General features: G+C 41.7%; 1 protein-coding gene across 3 annotated transcripts in view; it reads right to left on the minus strand.

The window, feature by feature from the left end:
- Window positions 1–892: 892 nt before the first annotated feature.
- RIPOR2 (RHO family interacting cell polarization regulator 2) overlaps window positions 893–19,488 on the minus strand; it is a 93,686-nt gene continuing 75,090 nt past the window's right edge. For 2 of the 3 annotated variants that reach the window (XM_059938039.1, XM_059938040.1), the window contains exons 15-22: window positions 18,178–18,346; window positions 15,012–15,147; window positions 13,601–13,762; window positions 12,496–12,654; window positions 9,819–10,021; window positions 8,452–8,535; window positions 4,554–4,644; window positions 893–1,046 (exon numbers count right to left, since the gene is read on the minus strand). In XM_059938039.1, coding sequence (XP_059794022.1) covers window positions 946–1,046; window positions 4,554–4,644; window positions 8,452–8,535; window positions 9,819–10,021; window positions 12,496–12,654; window positions 13,601–13,762; window positions 15,012–15,147; window positions 18,178–18,346 — 1,105 coding nt within the window. In that variant the 3' untranslated portion in view covers window positions 893–945. Of the gene's footprint in view, window positions 1,047–4,553; window positions 4,645–8,451; window positions 8,536–9,818; window positions 10,022–12,495; window positions 12,655–13,600; window positions 13,763–15,011; window positions 15,148–18,177; window positions 18,347–19,488 lie in introns of those variants that run through there. The other variant, XM_059938043.1, reaches the window with a different exon arrangement.

Raw genomic sequence — 19,488 nt, forward strand, 5'->3', positions numbered from 1 at the left:
GAATGATTTCTCTGGAGGCAGTGACCATCATTTAGGGCATTCTTCTTCCTAACCTTATGGTAATTTGTATAGAAGAAAAGACCACTGTTAATGACCCTCTGCTTCCACCCCATTAGGATTCCTCCAACCTCTATGTTCTTCTACTTCAAGGAGCATCATAACTTTCTGAATTAATCACAGCTGTCTGAAAACTTCTCGGTTTGATTTGTCTTAGCAGCAAAATACCTCTATTGTAAAAGTATCATTATAAAATGGCTCTTGTTTAAAAAAAAAAAAAGCTTAAGTTTTGAGTATCTTTTTAAAATGAGTATGGGTATAATCTTAATAAGGTAGTTTTTAGTGATCTACCCATCTTTTTTACCATAATGGAAACATGCCTTTGGAATTTTCACGATAGACAAAAGAAACAAGAGAAATAGTGGAGGCTTGAAAAAATGAAATTAAAAAAATATATAAACTCTTACAATATGTCCTTTTACCAGGTTCTGCAGGCAAACTTTTACTTGAAGAAATCTTTTTTTTTGCTTTGCACTTAAGGTAAAATTAGGTAGCTAAAGGGGCCACTCAACCCTGAGAACACAACAGAGGAAAAACTGCAAGGCATATGATATTTATCAAAGTATCATGTGACTATTTCAAGCTTATAGAAGAACTTCCGAAAATGTATAAAGATGGCTGTTTTAAAATCCCATACATACTAGATAAGACAGACCCTTTTACTAAGTATTGTCAGACGCAATCAACCATGTAATCTACTGAAATATACATAGCCCTATTCTGTTGGCTGAAGGAAAAGCAGATAAGTACTGGAAAAGGGGACTTTGAATTCCTCCCATAACATGTTAAATTTCCAGACAACCTCAACAACTTCGAGCTAAGTCACAGCACCATCTTGATTAACAGGGCCATTTATTAAGACAGCTGTTAGGCAGAGTTAACTTGTAATTAAAAGGCCGTGGCAACTTCACTTGCATGACGACCTCCAACTTTAACACAGTCTCGAGGAAATTTGTCCAACTGTTCATATGCCAGCCGCCCATCTTCTCCTGGATATAGAGCATCAAAAATGAATACCAGTTTGAACTTTTTTATTCATCACTCAGAATAATAAATTAATACCAGTTGTTTAGGTAGGGGTCGCTATATTTTGCTAAGGTTGACTTTAGGTGAGGAAAAGTCATCTTTGGCTATTCTTAATTATGTTGTTTTCTAGGTAATGTTTAGAACAACCAAGAACTTTTGAGCTAATGCCAGAGACTAAAAGAATGTGAAACACAGTAGACGTCCTATGGGCATTTGATGTCAATAACTTCACATAATAGATTTATTCCTGAGAAATTATATGGATTATATTTTAAGTGCATTAGCGATTTCAATATGGCTAGTCCTTGATTTCAGTGCATTGAACTTTTACATAACTTTCACTTTTATACATTAGATATTGGTACATCCAAATGATCTGTCATAAAATCAAGTTTAGGCTTTCAAACTTCTGCTAAAAAATTATTCTTTGCCCTGTACACATGTAGTGATGCTGTCTGCCAGCCAACAACTAGGCTGGTTCTATCAGCAGTACCATCTTGAACAGCCAACATGTATTTGCAAATTATTTGAATATTTTACTCCATTTTTCCTATTTAAGAAAAAATGATTAGAAAATGGGAAAATGAAGTACACATAACTAGTGATAAGAAACAGGCTTTCATACGTTTAATACAAATGAGACAAAGATGCAAATAATTAATTGTGCTCAGTCAGAAGTTCACTGTGAAGAAAAACAGAAGAAAAGATTCCTTGAAATGCTGGAAATATATTGATATTAGTGGGTTTTAGAAAAGGAGTGTAATCATGGATTTTATAATATATTGCCTCTATATATGTATAATTTATTGGATATAAAGGCCTTTCAATAAACCAAAAGTCTGTTTTTGGTTGTTTTTATTTTCAGTACATTTAACTTTTTCAGTAATACATTAGATACAAAAGTAGAGATTTGCGTGTATTTAAAAGAACTTTGTAGTGAACTATTCTATAAGCAAAAGCCATCAATTTTTAGATTCTTTTGTTGATTGTTTCTGCATACCTTGACTTTTCTGAGGCAAACGCTATTTTTTCCCTAATTCAATAGTTTCCAACTTTTTCTTACTTTGGAGTAGAACCCTTTATTTGAAACAAAATATTTATGCAAAACCCTGGATATAAAACATTAACAGCAATGCCTTTCTGGTTGACGATAGTGGGAGGAGAGACAGAGGGCCCTTAAATTAAGCACATTTATACCATACTCCCTGCCCGCTCACACACACCCCTGGGGATGCCTAGGCTAATGAATGCTACTTAAAAACCCAAGAATACCAGGCTAGTTCCTAGTTTGCTCACAAGGAGATTCCAATTTAGAGGTCTTCAGTTCTTCCTCCAGTAACCTACAGCATCCAGGTGACCTAGAGGGTCAGGATTCCATTGCAGTTCTTGACTGGGTCTGGGTGTCGTGGGTGAGTTATGCAACCCTAGCATGCCTCAGTGTGCCCCTCTGTAAATTGGGATTAACTGTCCCTCATAGAGTCTCAGGAGGATTAAATGAGCTAATGCATGTAGATCCCTCAAAACAGTGCCTGGCACGTGTTACCCAATATTCTTTAGTGACACAACCCGGGCCGGGGTTTCAGGGCACCTCACTGTTACTAAGATTCAGTTTTCAAGGGCTTGGATCTGCATTGGCTCCTCTGCTAGTCCGTTTAACAGCCCTGTGAAGTAGGCAGGGTGTTGGAGGAGAAAGAGCTCGAGCTTTGGGGTGTCAGGCAGTGTGGTTCCAAACAAGACTGAGGTCCAGCCGGGACGCACTGGAACAGCCAGAGCCACGGTGAAAACTGCTGTGTCCAACAGAGAGGCCACCAGCCTCAGGTGGCTGTTTACATTTCAATGGTAACTACTCAAAATTAAACTTTAATTCCTCAGGCATAATAGCCATGTTGAACTGCTCAGCTGCCACGTGTGAATACGTCCTGCCGTCTGGGACGGTGCCTACAGAGCAGTCCCATCATCACAGAGGGGTCTACTGGACGGCTCTGGGTTCAAATATTGAAGTAATTCCATACTGGTTGGTAAACAGTGGCTGCTCGGAGCCCCTTGAATGCCCTGGGACAACCCTCAGCCCTTTATCATAGAGTATCTTTTACCAATTCCCATCAAAAATACTATTTTCACTATATTAATTCAGTCGTCTGTGTGAGATAAAAATACACCAGTATTTCTGTCTTAGGGTCAAAGGAAATTCATAACATTGAGTTCAGAGGTTCTCAACCTGGGAGGCTTTTAATAATCCCAGTGCCGAGGCCCAGCTCAGACCAACAAGGGCAGAATCATTGGAAGTGGAGCCCAGGTACGGGTGTATTTTAAAGGTTCCCTGGTGATTCCAATGGGCATCTAGTGTTGAGAATCATGAACCGGTGGCGTGGTGGGCTATGGGGGCTTTGGGGAGCCACATCTGTAAAGAGTTAAGGTGAAGCAGGTGTGATGACCAGCCCTGGAGATAAGGCTGTGTGTGCAGCTGAACTGGATCTGGATCGTCTACAGGGATGAGCCTCGCCAGGTTACAGTGGGAGGGCAGCGTCGCTGGCTGTGCCTTCCTTCATTGTTATTTCAGGACACTGAAGGGTAAAAGAAGTTCAAGCTAATAATACCCTGGGCACGTTTTTAGGGAATTAAATAATTTCTATGCCTAAAGCAAGCCGTGAGGAATTACTGTTTTATCCTTTAAACACACATATGTTGGCTAAGATTTCTATGCATTGCATGATATATCAACAGCAGAATGAAGCCTTATTAAACCCTAAGAAAGAGCACCGAACAATGAGTGTGATTGCCACGGTGACTCTAAGTGCCATGAGAGTCTTCCTTACATTCTTAAGCTGCTACTAGAGTCACACTAGGGCAGCGGCTTTTTCCCAACTAGTATTACTGAGCGGATTATATTTGAGGACTTTGAGGAGTATAATGTTTATACTTGGAGTGAAGTGAAGGAGAAGGGTTATTTGGATATTCCAGAAAAAAATAAATACTTCATTTCTTTTCTTTGGTGTCGGGGCTCGGGGGCAATAGGCCCGCAGGGCAATCAGAGGTTAACCTGAGAGTCTGGGGGACGCTGTGGTACGTGGGGGATCATGGCATCCTGGGGAACCCATCACTGTCCTCCAGGTAGTGCCAACCCCGACCTGGCAATCCAACCTGGATTCCTGACTCTGACCTCTGCTTGATAGTTTGATTTCTATGTTCTTGATTCCAAATAGTGCCCAGACTGTGAAACCAGCTAGAAAGGCTCCAGAGAGAAACCTTCTCCCTCAACATCCAGAGAGTTAGAACGAGGAGCTGGGGTGAGATGGAAATTGATCAGTCATACTGTATATGTGTGTGTGTGTGTGTGTGTGTGTGTAAGTGTGAGCCGATAGCCTATAGGGGAAAAATTGCTAAAACAAGGCACATGAAGCTCTTCCTTACCATTCCCTTTGAGGGTGTCAGAAATAAACAATCATGTAAAAAAACAACAAACAACTCACCAAGAGATAAGAGAGTTTCTGAGGCCACATTTCTGATTTCTTCAGTATCGGACTGACACAATGTCACCAGCATTTTAATGCTTTCAGTAGCCTACAAGGAGAAAATAGTTAAAATAGTGTTCTGACATTTATGTGTGGGATTACATGAGACTTAGCGTTTCGTAGCTGGTAGGGACCTTAAAAACCCCAGGGCTTCCCAAACCTAGTTGAGTATCAAGATGACTTAGGGAGCTCTTGTAAAAGTACAAATTCCTGGGTGCCACGCCAGACACACTATATAAGAATGTCCTGGGTTGGAGCCCAGGATTTGTACTTGTGGGAGCTCTGATGATCAGCTAAGTTCCTATTTCACAGGGGACTCCAGGCCTAGAGAAGTGAAGTGACCAGCCTGCTTTTCCAGAATAGAATCCAATTCTCTTAGTTCTTTCTACTGTATCTCATTCCCTCCAAAACAGCTCTAATGTAAGAATTCCTAATTTTAGTCTGTATACTAAAATAGAGGAGGGGAATAAAGATCAAGGATGGGAATTCTTCTCTTTGTTTATTCCACAAACATTTACTGAGCACTCTGTGAACCAGGCAGTTCACAGGGTCTGGGAGACTCAAGCCAGGAACATGACATGGTCCTGGCCCTCAGGAGTTTACAGCCTGGTGGAAAGACAGACCGTGAAACAAGTAAACTAATTATTATGATGAATGATAGGCTGAGTCAGGGTGGCAGGGCAGAACACGACTGGGAAATGCAGCCTGGTCTGATCAGGGAAGTCTTCCTGGAGGAAGGGATATCTTAGAGGAGTTAGTCAAGTTTGGGCACATGGTAGGGGTGTGTATGTGTGTGTATGTGTGTGTGTGTACGCGTGTGTGTATGTGTGTGTGTGTATATGTAGTGCTTGGGGGTGTGGAGAAGGAAATACATTCTAGGTAAGGGGAATAGCTTGTTACAGGGTCCAAATCGAGGGGAGGCTTATAAGCCACATTAAAGATTTTGGACATCATTCTAAGATCATGGAAAGCCATGTAAGAGTTTTAAGAAGGAGTTGTCTTTTATTCTGAGCTTTCTAACTGCAGTGGAGAGGATGGACTGCAGGGAGGCAGAGAGACGAGTGGGAAGGTAGCTCGAATCCAGGTGAATAGAGTGGGGATAAAGAGTGGACAAATTCCGGCTACTAAGGAGATAGGATCCACAGGATGAGGAGGCTGGTTGGATGTGGAGGATGAGGGGGAGGGCGGGGTCACTGATGGCTCCCAGGTTTCTGGCCTGAGCTACTGAGAGACGGTTGTACAATCCACTAAGATACCAGAGACTAGAGGTGGGGGTGAGATGGGTGGAGTTTGAGGTGACTTCCTAAGGGAGATACCTAAGAGCAAGCTGATCAGAGATGGGAAGGGAAGCCCTGGACTGGAAATACGAGGAATTATTAGCATAGAGATGATGATGGAAAACGTAGGCATTCATGTTTCCCCAGGGAGGACTCAGAGGGAGAAGAGGGCCCAGCAGGTGTCTCTACAAACATCAGTGTTGAAGGCAGGTAGACGAAAGAGAGCCTGCTACGAAATAGAATGCTCTTCCTGTCATTTTGAGGAGTCGATATTGGGTAACAAATTACAGTTTTCTTTTCTGGAAGAAAGGTAGGCTTATGAAATGGTAGCTGCATGGGTAGACTATGGGTTATTTTAGCCCAGTAAGACAGATGGGGAACCTAAAATTGGAGGGCCACTGGATTTGAGGACCTTGACCTCTCAAGCTTGTTTTCATTTTGATAATAGGAAAGAAAAATGTCGGCTGTCTGTTTGCCATCACTAATTTAAAAAAATTTTTTTTCCCTGACAAGTTAACAAGAGTTGATTGGTTGAGTCTGCACTGTTTTTCACATCATGCCGCATGGAGCCCCTTTCAGGAGTTGTGGGGCTGCAGATGATTTAGAAAGAGGTCTTTTAGTCAGCACAAAGGATCCTATCCTGTAGGAGAAAAAGGTAAAGGAGAAGAATTGGTGCTCCCAGACTCTGGATACGCTAGACTTTAAAACTGTAGCTTTTTTTTTTTTTTTAATAGATTTATTTTATTTTATTTTTTTTTATGGCTGCGTTGGGTCTTTGTTACTGTGTACGGGCTTTCTCTAGTTGTGGCGAGCGGGGGCTGCTCTTCTTTGCGGTGCGCAGGCTTCTCATTGTGGTGGTTTCTCTTGTTGAGGAGCATGGGCTCTAGGCGCGTGGGCTCAGTAGTTGTGGCACGTGAGCTCAGTAGTTGTGGCGCACAGGCTTAGTTACTCTGCGGCATGTGGGATCCTCCCGGACCAGGGCTCGAACCCATGTCCCCTGCATTGGCAGGTCGATTCTTAACCACTGGGCCACCAGGGAAGTCCTAAAACTGTAGCTTTTATGGTAAGCTTCATAGCATGTAAATCCACAAAAACTGGTGCAGATCACTTATCCTCATGTCTTAATTTATGTTAACTCTATATCAGAGCTATCATCACCGACCTGTCACTGTATATCAGGAGAGCACCCAAGTACACAGCAACCACTGTGGGCTTTTTTTGGCCACCTCAAGGTAATTTTGTGACCAAGTAACAAGGAAGGCAAATTTTCCCAGAGCTGTTTTTCTTCACAGGTCATTAACTTTTTCTTTTGAGGTGTTAATCCCTTCCTTCATGTTCCATCAGGCCTGCAGGTCCTTGCACCAACCCAAGAGTTCAGCAAATTTTAAGGTGTGGCCTTTTCATTCTTTTCTCAAGGATGATTAATCTTATATTTTGTGATTAAGGTCGGTCAAACATTAAATCTTGACTACTGAAAGGCAAGCTCTTTAATGTTGGCAATTCTCAGCCCTTTTTTCATTTACACCTCCCTCTGACACAATTAAGATTGATGAGCTGCTTAGTAAAGGAGTTCTCCGGGAAGGATTTGGGAGTTTATTGGCACACTGGATTTTACTACTTCTTTGCCAATTTTATTTGTCCCTGCTATTTTTTTGTACACAAGAAAAACTGATGAAATCAGCATGTCATCTCTTTTTTGGGATGGGAGATACTTTTCTTCCCTTTTTTTTTTTTAAATTTATTTATTTATTTTTGGCTGTGTTGGGTCTTCGTTGCTGCACACGGGCTTTCTCTAGTTGCGGCGAGCGGCGGCTACTCTTCATTGCAGTGCGCGGGCTTCTCATTGCGGTGGCTTCTCTTGTTGCGGAGCACGGGCTCTAGGTGCGCGGGCTTCAGTAGTTGCGGCATGCGGGCTCACTAGTTGTGGCTCACGGGTTCTAGAGCACAGGCTCAGTAGTTGTGGTGCATGGGCTTAGTTGCTCTGCAGCATGTGGGATCTTCCAGGACCAGGGCTTGAACCCGTGTCCCCTGCATTGGCAGGTGGATTCTCAACCACTGTGCCACCAGGGAAGCCCTGGGAGATACTTTTCTAACAGTAATTCTGAGGCAAACTGATTCCTGTGGGCTATTGAGAAATGGAATTGTTGTCTGAAACGTATTGACTTTAACAAAACTAAGTTACATTTAGGTACTAAATTTGGGGTTGGTAGATGCAAACTATTAAGTTTAGAATGGATAAACAACAAGGTCCTACTGTATAGCCCAGGGAACTATATCCAACCTCCTGGGATAAACCATAATGGAAAAGAATATTTTAAAAAGAATGTATATGTGTATAAAACTGAGTCACTTTGCTGTACAGCAGAGATTGACACAACATTGTAAATCAACTCTACTTCAGTTAAAGAAAAAGACAAAAAGGACTCCCGAACTAATATACAGTGTAAAGGAGAGGAGAAATGCTGCTAAAGCAGGTACTTCCAAATACAGAAAGAAAGCTGTTCTATGCACCTGGCTTAGTCTCAAAGCCAAAGTCAGCTCAAAGCTGACCCGCCAGGGGCTCTGAGGCTGAGCCTTACCTTCAGGCTTTTCAGGGCCAGGCAAGCTCCCTTCTGGAGCCAGAGGTCAGTCTTTGTTAGGGCTTCACAGTAATAGAGCAGGGCCTGAAAAAGAAGAAAGGACTCTGTGAAGACACTTCGATTTGTTTGTAGTTTTAGATGTATATATCATTTTTACTCCCTGAGATAAGCTACAGATAAAACAAGACATTTTGCACTACCTTCAGAACAACAACAACAAAAATCCATTAAAATTCATGTTTATTAAAAGAGCTGTCTCTTTACTCAATTCATCATGCCTTCTATTCTATGACTGGAATCACATAATACATGGCCTCTTGTGTCTTGCTCTTTCAGTGGGGGTAATGGTATTTGGCCCATAGAAGAGAGTTTTGAGCAAATTCTACCAAAAGATCAGAACTTTGTAGGAAAGAACAATATGAAGTTCATGCTCTTGGGCCAAAATGGCATTAGAATGGAATATCTTCCTGTGAGTACATCCCACCACATGCTAGCTTATGTAATGCCTTAGAAAAGTTAAGCAAACTCTTCTCAGAGTTCAACATCGACCTCCCCAAGGACAAGAAGGACCAAGTTTGATTTTCTTGAGCTGATCTGAAGGTTGACATGAATTGATTTTTAGAATGACTGTTCAAGTTGTAAAGGGCTCCCAGAGGACTGAGGCCCTTGCTTGTACTGGGCCCCAATGTGCTTGAATTTCAGATGTTTATTATACCTGGATGACTGTTGAATTAAAGCCGAGAGAGGTAAACTGCCTCTTCCCTAGCATCAGGAGTGATGGCTTTTCAAATTAAAAATATTCTAGCTGTTTGACCCAATAGTTTGATGACTTAACTCCAAACTACTCATAAGAAATGCATGTGCGTGAACATATATATGTATGTTCATCATAATATTTTTCAGAGTTGGAAACTACACAAATGCTCATCAATATGGAATAAGAAAATAAATAATGGGTTATTCATATACTGAGATGCCATTTATCCATCAAATACAATGAAGTAGATCGATACGTTCTGCCATGGAAAGAAAATAACCATGATATATTACATTTAAAAAATCAGTTGCACAACAGAATAGTGTGATCTCATTTAAGAAAAAAACAATTATCCATGTTAGCATGGATATAATAGAAAAAATCTGAAGGAATGTACACTAAGTTATTAACAGTTTTCTACGGGGGCTGGACCTACAGGTACTTAACTTTTTTCAGTATATTTTTGTAGTTTAAATCATTTTACAGAATATATATTATTAATAAGTGAAAGAAAATTATTTTTATAAAGGAAAAGATGACAAACTATTAATAGTAAATGGCATAAAATTAAACAAGCTTCTGCCTTGATGTCCATCATTTCATGCCCTACCTTTTCCCTGAAATGCTCGTTTCTGGAGGCTGCTGCCAAGTAAAGCATCACAGCCTCACTAACTCCACTGTCATCCCCGGTTAAGAGCAGAGCCAGAGTCCCGAGTATTTCCTGCTGGGCCAGGAGGCTGCTGGGTGCAAGGTCACTCATGGCCTGTAGCAGTTTTTCATCTCTCAGTGACTGCAGAGTCTGAACCATGGAAACTGGAGAGTGAGAAGAAAACAGAGGTCACCTTCTGACAGTAAAGGAACATGCTCATTAAAAATATAAATAACACTCAAGGATATACATAATAACAGACCCAAGGATATATGAAAATTAGCATATTAGAAAGGCAATGTTTCCAATCAGTGAGATAAGGACAGATTATTCAAATAGCTATATCAAGGCAAATGAAGAATCATATGAGAAAAAAGTGAAAGTGGATTTCCACCTCATAATGGCTACTATAATAACTTAGAGATGAATTAAACAGTCACCTGCAAAAATAATAGTGAAGAAAATACAAGTAAACAGTTTTTACTGTGTTCTTTTTTTTTACTGTCTTTTTATTTTTAAAGTCTTCATTGAATTTGTTACAATATTGCTTCTGTTTTATGTTTGGTTTTTTGGCTGTGAGGCATGTGGGATCTCAGCTCCCCAGCCAGGGATTGAACCCGCACCCCCTGCATTGGAAGGTGAAGTCTTAACCACTGGACCGCCAGGGAAGTCCCCAGCCCCCTGTATTTCAGTCATACTTGCCTGGCAAAACCCTGACACTGAATGACCCCTGACTCAGCCTTCTCTCTGTCTGCACTCAGGAAACTGGACCCTGATGGAAAAATCCAGTCGGTTGGAATATGGGGACAATATGATAAAAAATAGGATTCTGAGTTCCATTTGGACAAATTGACCATGCTCTATATACTCTAATCCTTAACTAGACATCCAGCATGGGCATCCATTAGCCACAAAAACATTAGGATAAGAGTGTATCTGGTCCGTGCAGATGGGAAAATATAACATAAAATTCACATTCCATTGATAGAGCCACATCCTCTACACATGAACAAATTTGTGAATGATCAAGATATTTTTGCTTTAATTTCCTATTTCTCCTGTTGTGGTTGTTCTGGTAACTTCACTGTTTTATAAATAAACACTCTAGTAAAAAGTCTCCAGATAATATTATGTATAACAGCTAAATAAGTAACAGAAAACAACCTAAACATTCAACAATCATCAAATATATTAGTATGCATCTAAATGCAGGGATATTACAAAACTAAAAAATGTTTCAAAGAATTAATAACATGGGATATAATGTCAAACTAAAAAACCAGGATATAATATTCTATAATGAGTAATCACAATTTTGAAATTTAAAACCAGCGCACAATCAACTGAAAAACACATTATATTTTAAAAATAGGAGAATAGGTGATTTGAATCTCTTCCTTCATACTTCTCCATGTTTTCTAAATTTTTTTTCTTTTGTATAATGAAGGGCTTTTCTTTGTATAAAGAAAGGGGAAAAAAAGATAAGCAAAGGCTTAGAGTTCTTCCCATGGTCATTCTCCAGGGCTGTGTAACAGGAGGAAGGGGATACGGTTTTAGGACCCCAGGGTCTCACTCTGTTATGCTTTTCATTTCTTGATTCTAAATTTGTCACAATCTAAATCGATTTTCTAAAAAAAAAATCAATTTTCTGAGTAAATTTCTATATTATTCAGTTTCCATCAGAGGCGTCTCCTGCCCAGGCTTGCCCTCTCTGGCACTCTGGGCTAGCATGGCTATTTGGGGGTGGGGAGTGGGAGCTAAGCACAGATGCCCGTGCTCAGGCTGGAGTGGCCCTGGGTGGAGGGAGATTTTCTTCTCCCTGTGATGCCAATCACCGTGCTGAACATGGTGCCGCAGGGTTTAATGTTCTGGAAAGAGAAGGGCTGAGCCCGGGTCTGGGTCAGGGCCAGAAGTGTTTCTGCCACTAGCGCTGTGCCAACCTGTCTACTACCAAGAACACACCTCACTCCCTCCCCTCCCCGCCTCCATTGCCCCATTGTCAAGCGTGGGTGGAGAAATAGAGCACAAACTTGGGAACCAGAAACCAGCCCCTTTCTGCCTGGCTCCACTCCCAAAGAGGTTTTCACTCACTGCAGATACTGATTTTATTTCTTATATTCGAAGGGCCACATGAGAAGGCAATAAGGAGCTTCATTGCCGCAGCCCTGCGTTGGTGCCTGTTCTCTTCAATCCCTGGATGTGAAGCCTTAGATTTGGTTTTCCATCTTTTCCTCCTTTCCCTTCCCAATCTGTCACCCTACTGGCCTTCTTCTGAACCTCACTTCTGCTTAGTATTATGAAAGCGCCACCAAAAAGGGCAACATAAAATAGCACCGCCTGCGGGCTTGATCCTACAAGTGGCAAATACATTAATGAGGGAAAGAAATTACAGCAGTCTTAAATCATTTACCAGCTTCCTGTTAATGGTACACCCCTGCTGGATGAGTGGCATGTGCTTAGCAAATCCTTGGTTCATTGCCAAGGGGCTTACTAATGTTAAAGGTCCAGAAGTCATTTAAAAGGCGAATCTGTTGACTTGGGGGGAAAAAAAATTACCATCACTAAAAACTATGACTAGAAAGACCAGGGATCATTCGAAACTGAGCCCCACCCAGTATGACCAAAGAACGCGTCCCACCTTGCTTGGCCAGCTGGTTCAGATAACTCTCTAGGTCACTCACACCGTGGCTTGTAAAGTAACTGTAATACTGGAAAACAGTGATGACTTCGGAGGAGAGGCTGGAGGTAAGCAGGGGCTCAGCCCGGTCCAGGATTTGGGACACCAGTGTGCGAAACACTATTTGGAAGGGGAAGATACGGAGCAGCTTTTAAGAAACATGATCAATCATTCATTCATTCATTCATTTGTCTTTCTACTGTGGTACATGACAGAGTGAAGTCTGTAAAGTGAAATCAGTGTACAGCCAGATGACTTTTGCATATCTATACACCTGTATAGCTTGTCATTTGGATCAAGATACAGAACACTGCTAGGACTCCATTAGGCTTTCTTGTGCCCCTTTCCAGTCTATAGTTACCCACCTATCCCCACCATAGGCAACTAATAATCAAATTTCTATCAATATATTAGCTTCATCTGTTCTTGAACTTCATATAAATGGAACTATATAGTATGTACTTTTTGTATCTAGCTCCTTTTGCTCAAAAAATATCTGTGAGATTCATCCAAATTGTTGCTTGTAGCAGTAATTTATTCTTTTTGAAAACTGCTATGTAATACCCTATTATATGACTATATTACAATTTATCCATGTTCTTGTTGATGGGCATTTGACTTGTTTCTAATTTCTGGCTCTTGTGAATAAAGCTGCTATTAAAAAATGAGCATAAGCATGTATTTCTCTTGACACATTTAGGAGTGGAATTGCTGGATCACAGGGTAGGAGGATACATATTTAGTTTTCATAGACACTACTGAACAGTTTTTCCCAAGTGGTTATGCCATTTGACACTCCTGTATTGCTGACATTTTAATGAAAAAAGGATACGTACTTCAGTAGCAACACAGACATATAGTCCTTTTCAAAGTCACTGCTGATGTTCAGAACAAAAACATGTTCAGTGTCTTTCTTTTCTCTGATTTTACTGAGTAGGTGATGTTTTCTCTGGAGGGTAAGCCCTTTCTCAGGGCTCGCTGCGGGGAAAGTGTTGAGGGAACCTCTCTAGCACTCACTCTCAAAACAAACGACAGAAATGTTTCCCTTGCTCCTGCTGCCCTGTACCTGGGTCTGCGAGTCCGGGATAGTCTCTGTTGACAGTTCTGGCAAAGCTGGCTTCTAGCTGCTTAATCACTCTGTCTGCTGAGCTGTGGTAGACCCCAGCCGGGCTGCAGCACTTGGTCCAGAATGACAGCAAAGACAGCTTTTTGTGAAATTCCGGTATGGCTGGAATAGAAGAGCAACCCCCCATCCCATGATACATGTTTTGAAGAAACAGATGACGAGATGGACCTGGGTGACGATGGGGCAGGCATCACCAAGGGCCTTCCTTTTTTTTTTAAAGACTGTTTTTTAATCAGAACTACAGGATTCCTCTGTCGTTGGCAGGTGTCCCGAGGGCAAAGAAGTTGAGATGAGGATCTCATCCAGCCTGGGCAGCAAAGAAAATGCAGCAAAAGCAAAGCTGTTTGCTTTAGGTGATAGAAAACAGCAGGTCTACCCTTGGGAGAAGGTCCAATCATCTCATCTCCTATAACTTAACAGCAAAAAATGTACAGGATCAGAGACTCAAACCTCAGGAGACTTTTCCGCAGGGGGTGCAACAGAGCAGAGGATGACTGAAGGTGTTTTTTCACCCTGCCCAGGCGGCTCTCTGACTGAAATGATTGAAGAGCCATATGCCACGGTCAGCATTTCACTCATGTGGCTGTGATCATGCAGAGGGGCCTGGGGGAGGAACGGACAGGAGTCTGAATGTCCTGCCCCTTTTCACATCTCTCAGAGAGCTGCCAAGGTCACCTGCTCCTGGGAGGACCGGAAGCAGGAGGCAGAAATGTATAGAAAGAACCTGCAGGGTGTTTTAAGCTTAATCGGAGATAATCCAGAAGTTTTCCACTATTTCCACAGACTATCTGATGTGAAAAACGATACAGATTCTTGTCTTTAGGAAACAGCCCTGTAGCCAGACCACACAGATTCAAAGGTATCTTTCCTGGGTCAAGTTCTCTACCTAAAGCTCTCTGAACCAGGGACGCTCCTGAAGGCCTTTGACTTCTCGTTTTTCTACCTTTCCCAGTAGGGTTTGACAGCACCTTGCCTTGACAGTCAACCACTATGGGAGCTGTCTCAGCCAGCTCTGTGGTGCAAGCACAATCTTAATTACCTGCCCCAAATGGAACCACACCAGGCGAACAAGTCTGTGAAACTGCCTGGGAGGTGGATGCTGGTTCTGTGTATACACTAGAGTCTGCCTTCTGGAGGTGGAGGCCCCTCTAGAAAAAGCTAGGCGTCTGCTGCTTTGACTCCGAAGGCTGAAGCATGGTGTTAATTACGACCACACCAGTGTGGAGACCTTCCTCTACAGCCCAAGAGCGCTTCTCTGCCATCCTAACAAAGCCATGGATAGATGCAGGCAGGGGAGGGGGCTCACGGGGTCATCATTTACAAGAATGGCAGCGTAACTGCAGGTGCTCACCTTCGATGACAGAACTGATGTTTCCTATGTTCTCATCACTGACGGCTGAGAGCTTCTCCATCACTTGGATTTGCCTAGAAAGCTTCTCTAAGAGGTTTCTGGCCACAAATGGGGTTTTGCTTGAGAAAACAATTTGCTGATAAAACAAACAAAACCACCGTGTCAATTACATTGTTGTCAACAGAGCTTTCCCCACTCAACCTTGTCCTTTTGAATGAAGTGGGGATGTTAAACTCATACACGTTTCTCTTCCAGTTTGAAAATGTTCCTCATTCCAGGCCGGTTACAACATCTGCTGAAATCAGACATGTTTTTGTTGCTTTCAACTTTTTTCATGCCTGTGTAAATTCCTGAATTTTCTCAGTAGTAGGGTTGCAAGGTTATTATAAAGTTACCTTTCTTGTATGTACTGTCAACCTAAAAATCCTCTCTGAAACTTGAAGGGCATATTTAGGTTGCCCTCAGGTATGGAAACAGAAAAAAGATTTTTTTTTAAAAGCATAGTAATTTTTCACAGTCTGATTTATTTCCTTGTTTTCAAGCTGAGAATTAAGAGCGTGCTGTAGAATAATCCTAATTACAATCAAAGCTATCTCACTATAGTTAACAAGTGCTTACTATGTACCAGGCACTGGTCTGAGCCTTATACATGTATTAGTTTGTGTTAGTTTGCACAACAATCCAATGAGGTGGGAACTTTTGATTTTCCATTTTACTGATGAGGAAACTGAGGCACAGAGAGGTCAAGTAACGTGCTCAAGGGCACATAAATAGCAAGTGATTTCACTTGTGTGTAGATCACAAGAATAAGGAAGGGCTTGAGAGGGGAAAGGACAGAAGTCAGTTGCTGCCTGAAGGTTCTAGTCCTTTCTGTGTCTCTCAGAAACCTGTCCCCTTCACTTGGTAGGCATGGCTGCAGCATGCAGACCTGTACCACCATCCTGTATGGTCTAAAGCATTTGGACTCTAAGGCAAAGAGAATTTTTCAAATTCAAAAGTCAAGCGCAGCAATTACGTACTAATGCCTTTCATGTAAATAAATACGGTAGAAAATAACTGCTTTCTTTATTTTAAACATAATTATAGCTATTATGATTCTTATGCACTGCCCATTTTTATCTCTTTGCAATTATATATCAAATGAATAAGTAAACTCACTGATTCAGGAGTGGGTGTGAATTAGAAATCAAGCTTCTAACCCTTACTCTTTTATTCTATATCTTTAGGTCTATCTACCTCTTTTGTTTTTCTTTTTTTTTCTTTCTTTCTTTATTTTTATTGGGGTATAGTTGTTTTACAATGTTGTGTTTGTTTCTACTGTACAGCGGAGGTCCCTGTGCTATACAGCAGGTTCTCATTAGTTATCTATTTTATACATGTTAGTGTATATATGTCAATCCCAATCTCCCAATTCATCCCACCCCTCCTTTCCCCACTTGGTGTCCAGACTTTTGTTCTCTACATCTGTGTCTCTATTTCTGCCTTGCAAACCGGTTCATCTGTACCATTTTTCTGGATTCCACATGTAGGCGTTAATATACGATATTTGTTTTTCTCTTTCTGACTTACTTCACTCTGTATGACCATCTCTAGGTCCATCCACGTCTCTACAAATTCTTTTCCTTTTTTTAAATTTTAAAGATCTAATTGGCTTTACTAAACGATTCATGAATTGGGCAGTATCTCATGTACCACGTAGAGAGGAACTCCCCTCTTGTTTTTCTAGTGTTGATTTTCTCCACAGAAGAGTTGAAGTGTTATAACCAAGGCCTTATTATCGAGAGAAACACTGCACTGACTATTGCATGCCAATTATTCTTTGAGAGAAAACATCCATCCCTTCATGGAAGAGAATTCTCCCATGCCTCACAAAGTAATGACTTTACGTCTAAAAGGTGAACGGGGAGTTTGCTCAGCACAGTCTCGGGCTCACCAAGGACAAAGAGCTGTGAAAACCATCTCATTCCAATGCTTGGTGAATAGAGGATAGCTATAAGTCAGCGACGATCCTTGTCCATTTTGGTCAGAAAAAAAAAATTTCACCTTCTGCCAGATTGGTTGTCAGCACCTGGCTTGTAAATTCAACGCTCAACAGAAGAATCTGCTGGGGTGTTGGCCAACCTAGTGCAAGAGTCATAACTGCCAACCAGTTTCCCAGAGCACGTGAGGTGTCTGAGGCTGCTTTGAGGGTCTACATTCGTGGAGGAGAAGCAGATTCTTCTACATATCATCACAAGTGTGTTACTAAAAAAGCAACATTAACCCACTCCCGGCCTCCCTGGGGTCCTTCTTCCTCACCCTGCCTCAGGTCTTCCAGCGGCCATGTGCTCTTAAAAGCACGATTCCTCCTCTTCTTGCCTGGCTCACCCCCCTGAAACCATTATACATTTACTTCACATTCTTTTCCTGTTCCCCACACATCCAAGCAAGCGGGAGAAGAACAAGATTGGGAGAAGACAAGCCACCAGGTGAGGAGGAAGCATTCAAGTACCAATAGCTGCTTGAGGGAAAATGCTTTGTTCAAGACAGCTGAAACTCTCCCTGCAACAAAAGAATGTCAAAATAGTTGCTCTGCTGTGGCAAAATCTTAAGTGATAAACAGGCTTGAAATGAGAAGAAAAGTGAGCCCCAGGGTGTCGCAGAATGAAAGCGAACTGGTGAGGAGGATAATACCTGTAAAATGTTCTTTCTTGTTGCTAATAAGTACTTATTCAAGATCTGGGAAACTGTGGTTATGTTCTGGAGCATTTTGCCTTTAGCTGTCCAGGTGGTAGAAAACTAGCTCATGTGATGGGTTCATATTAACATATGTTCAATAATACTGGCTTTCAAAGTCCATTTGTAGATGGTAGAATGCAAATTCCTCACCTAAAACAAAATCACATTACTCTCACCTATTATCAAATGATTTGAAAGCAAGAGCACATTATATGTCACCTACTACCTGTTAAAGTCTGAAGATCTAGGTTTTAAGATAGAAAACCCAGGATTGAGGGAGCATGGCCATGCCTTTCAGAGTTTCTGAGTTGGGTCAAATCAAAGCAGGATGGTTCTCTTATTCCTGAATTCTCATTTTCCTGGGAAAACTCAAAAAAGGAAGCACACATTCATTCTTGGTGCATCAACAACCTGGGCTCTAAAAACCCAGTGCCGTCACCAGTCCTACCTGGACGAGCTGGGTGCAGTACTGGAGGTGCCTGATGATGCTGAGGTCCAGGCTTTCATTTCCCGTGGTCAGTGGGAGAGGGCTTCCTGCCACACTAGTCCCGACTCCCGTGTCCTCAGTCAGGGCTTCGCTGAGGTGCCCCCTGGCTTCCGGGTGTACTGATCTGTAACTGTTGAAGCAGGAAGGTGAGCGACATGTTAGCTGTTTCTTTCTGCATGGAAATCACAGGTCAACTCAATCACAGCACCCACTGAAAAGAGTCTTGCGCTTGCCTATCTTGAAAAACAGAGATACCTTTCAAAAACTATTTCATAACTAAGCCTGGTCACCAATTTGCCTAATATTAAAAAGATCCTGCAAACAGACTGTTTCCAGAGTTCTCTGTTTGCTTCTCAAGCACAAGGAACCATTTGTAAAGTTGGCTCACCAAGAAGTCTTTTGAAATGTGCCCTCATTTTGTGGCACTTTCCTGCTCTGTTGACGGGGTGGTTTGCCAAATTTTCTGGGATTAAACTGTCCTACGTACCTGTGGTTTCCCAAGAGCAATACCATTAAGAAATAATCAGTCAAGGCTTTTTCCTGGCCTTAAATCAATTGCGACTTGAAGAAAAGGAGAAAGGAAAGCTGCTAGGAAGAAACATGATGTTCTACTCCAGACAAAAGCTAAAAGGGGCATTTGTATCGCTTAGTTCTGCCTCGCAGGCTTTGTGTAAAGCCCACCGTTGAACTGTCTAAAGTTGTATCATGATGGGCACTTACATTTAAAAACAAATCTGTGGCACTTATTATTTAATTTTATTCTTAATATGAATTTGTGCAGGAGGGCGAGGGGGTCTCGTTTCACACACGGAAGGAATGACCAGCAGAGGTGTTAACCAGAGCGTCCTAGTTCACACAGCTAGGCGGTTTTTGGCTTCTAGTTTCATGCTCCCCAGTCTCCACAATTTAAAAAGATCATGCACCAGAGTTTAGAGGCGTTGAACGCCTTACTCTGATTCACATTTGCCTCCAAGGGGAAAACATTCAGCTTGTGTCCTGGTAGTCAGCACGTATTTAAAACACACACACAATTTCCACAATTTTCCATAATACCTCTGATGACATACGGTAAGACTGATCAAATTAGACATATTTAATAGCAATGTTCTGTAAAATTTACAAAGGCTATGATGTTTTTAAAATGCTTCTTATAGCAAGAAGAAAAAAAGTTTAATCTGACCTTGATCGATCATCTAATAGCTTAAGCTAACAAGTATACAGGAAGATGTTTGGTTTAAGAAGCATTGCACAAATTCAATCAAGTTAGAAGAA

The sequence above is a fragment of the Balaenoptera ricei genome, chromosome 11 (assembly GCF_028023285.1).
Source record: "Balaenoptera ricei isolate mBalRic1 chromosome 11, mBalRic1.hap2, whole genome shotgun sequence".
Lineage (NCBI taxonomy): Eukaryota > Metazoa > Chordata > Mammalia > Artiodactyla > Balaenopteridae > Balaenoptera > Balaenoptera ricei.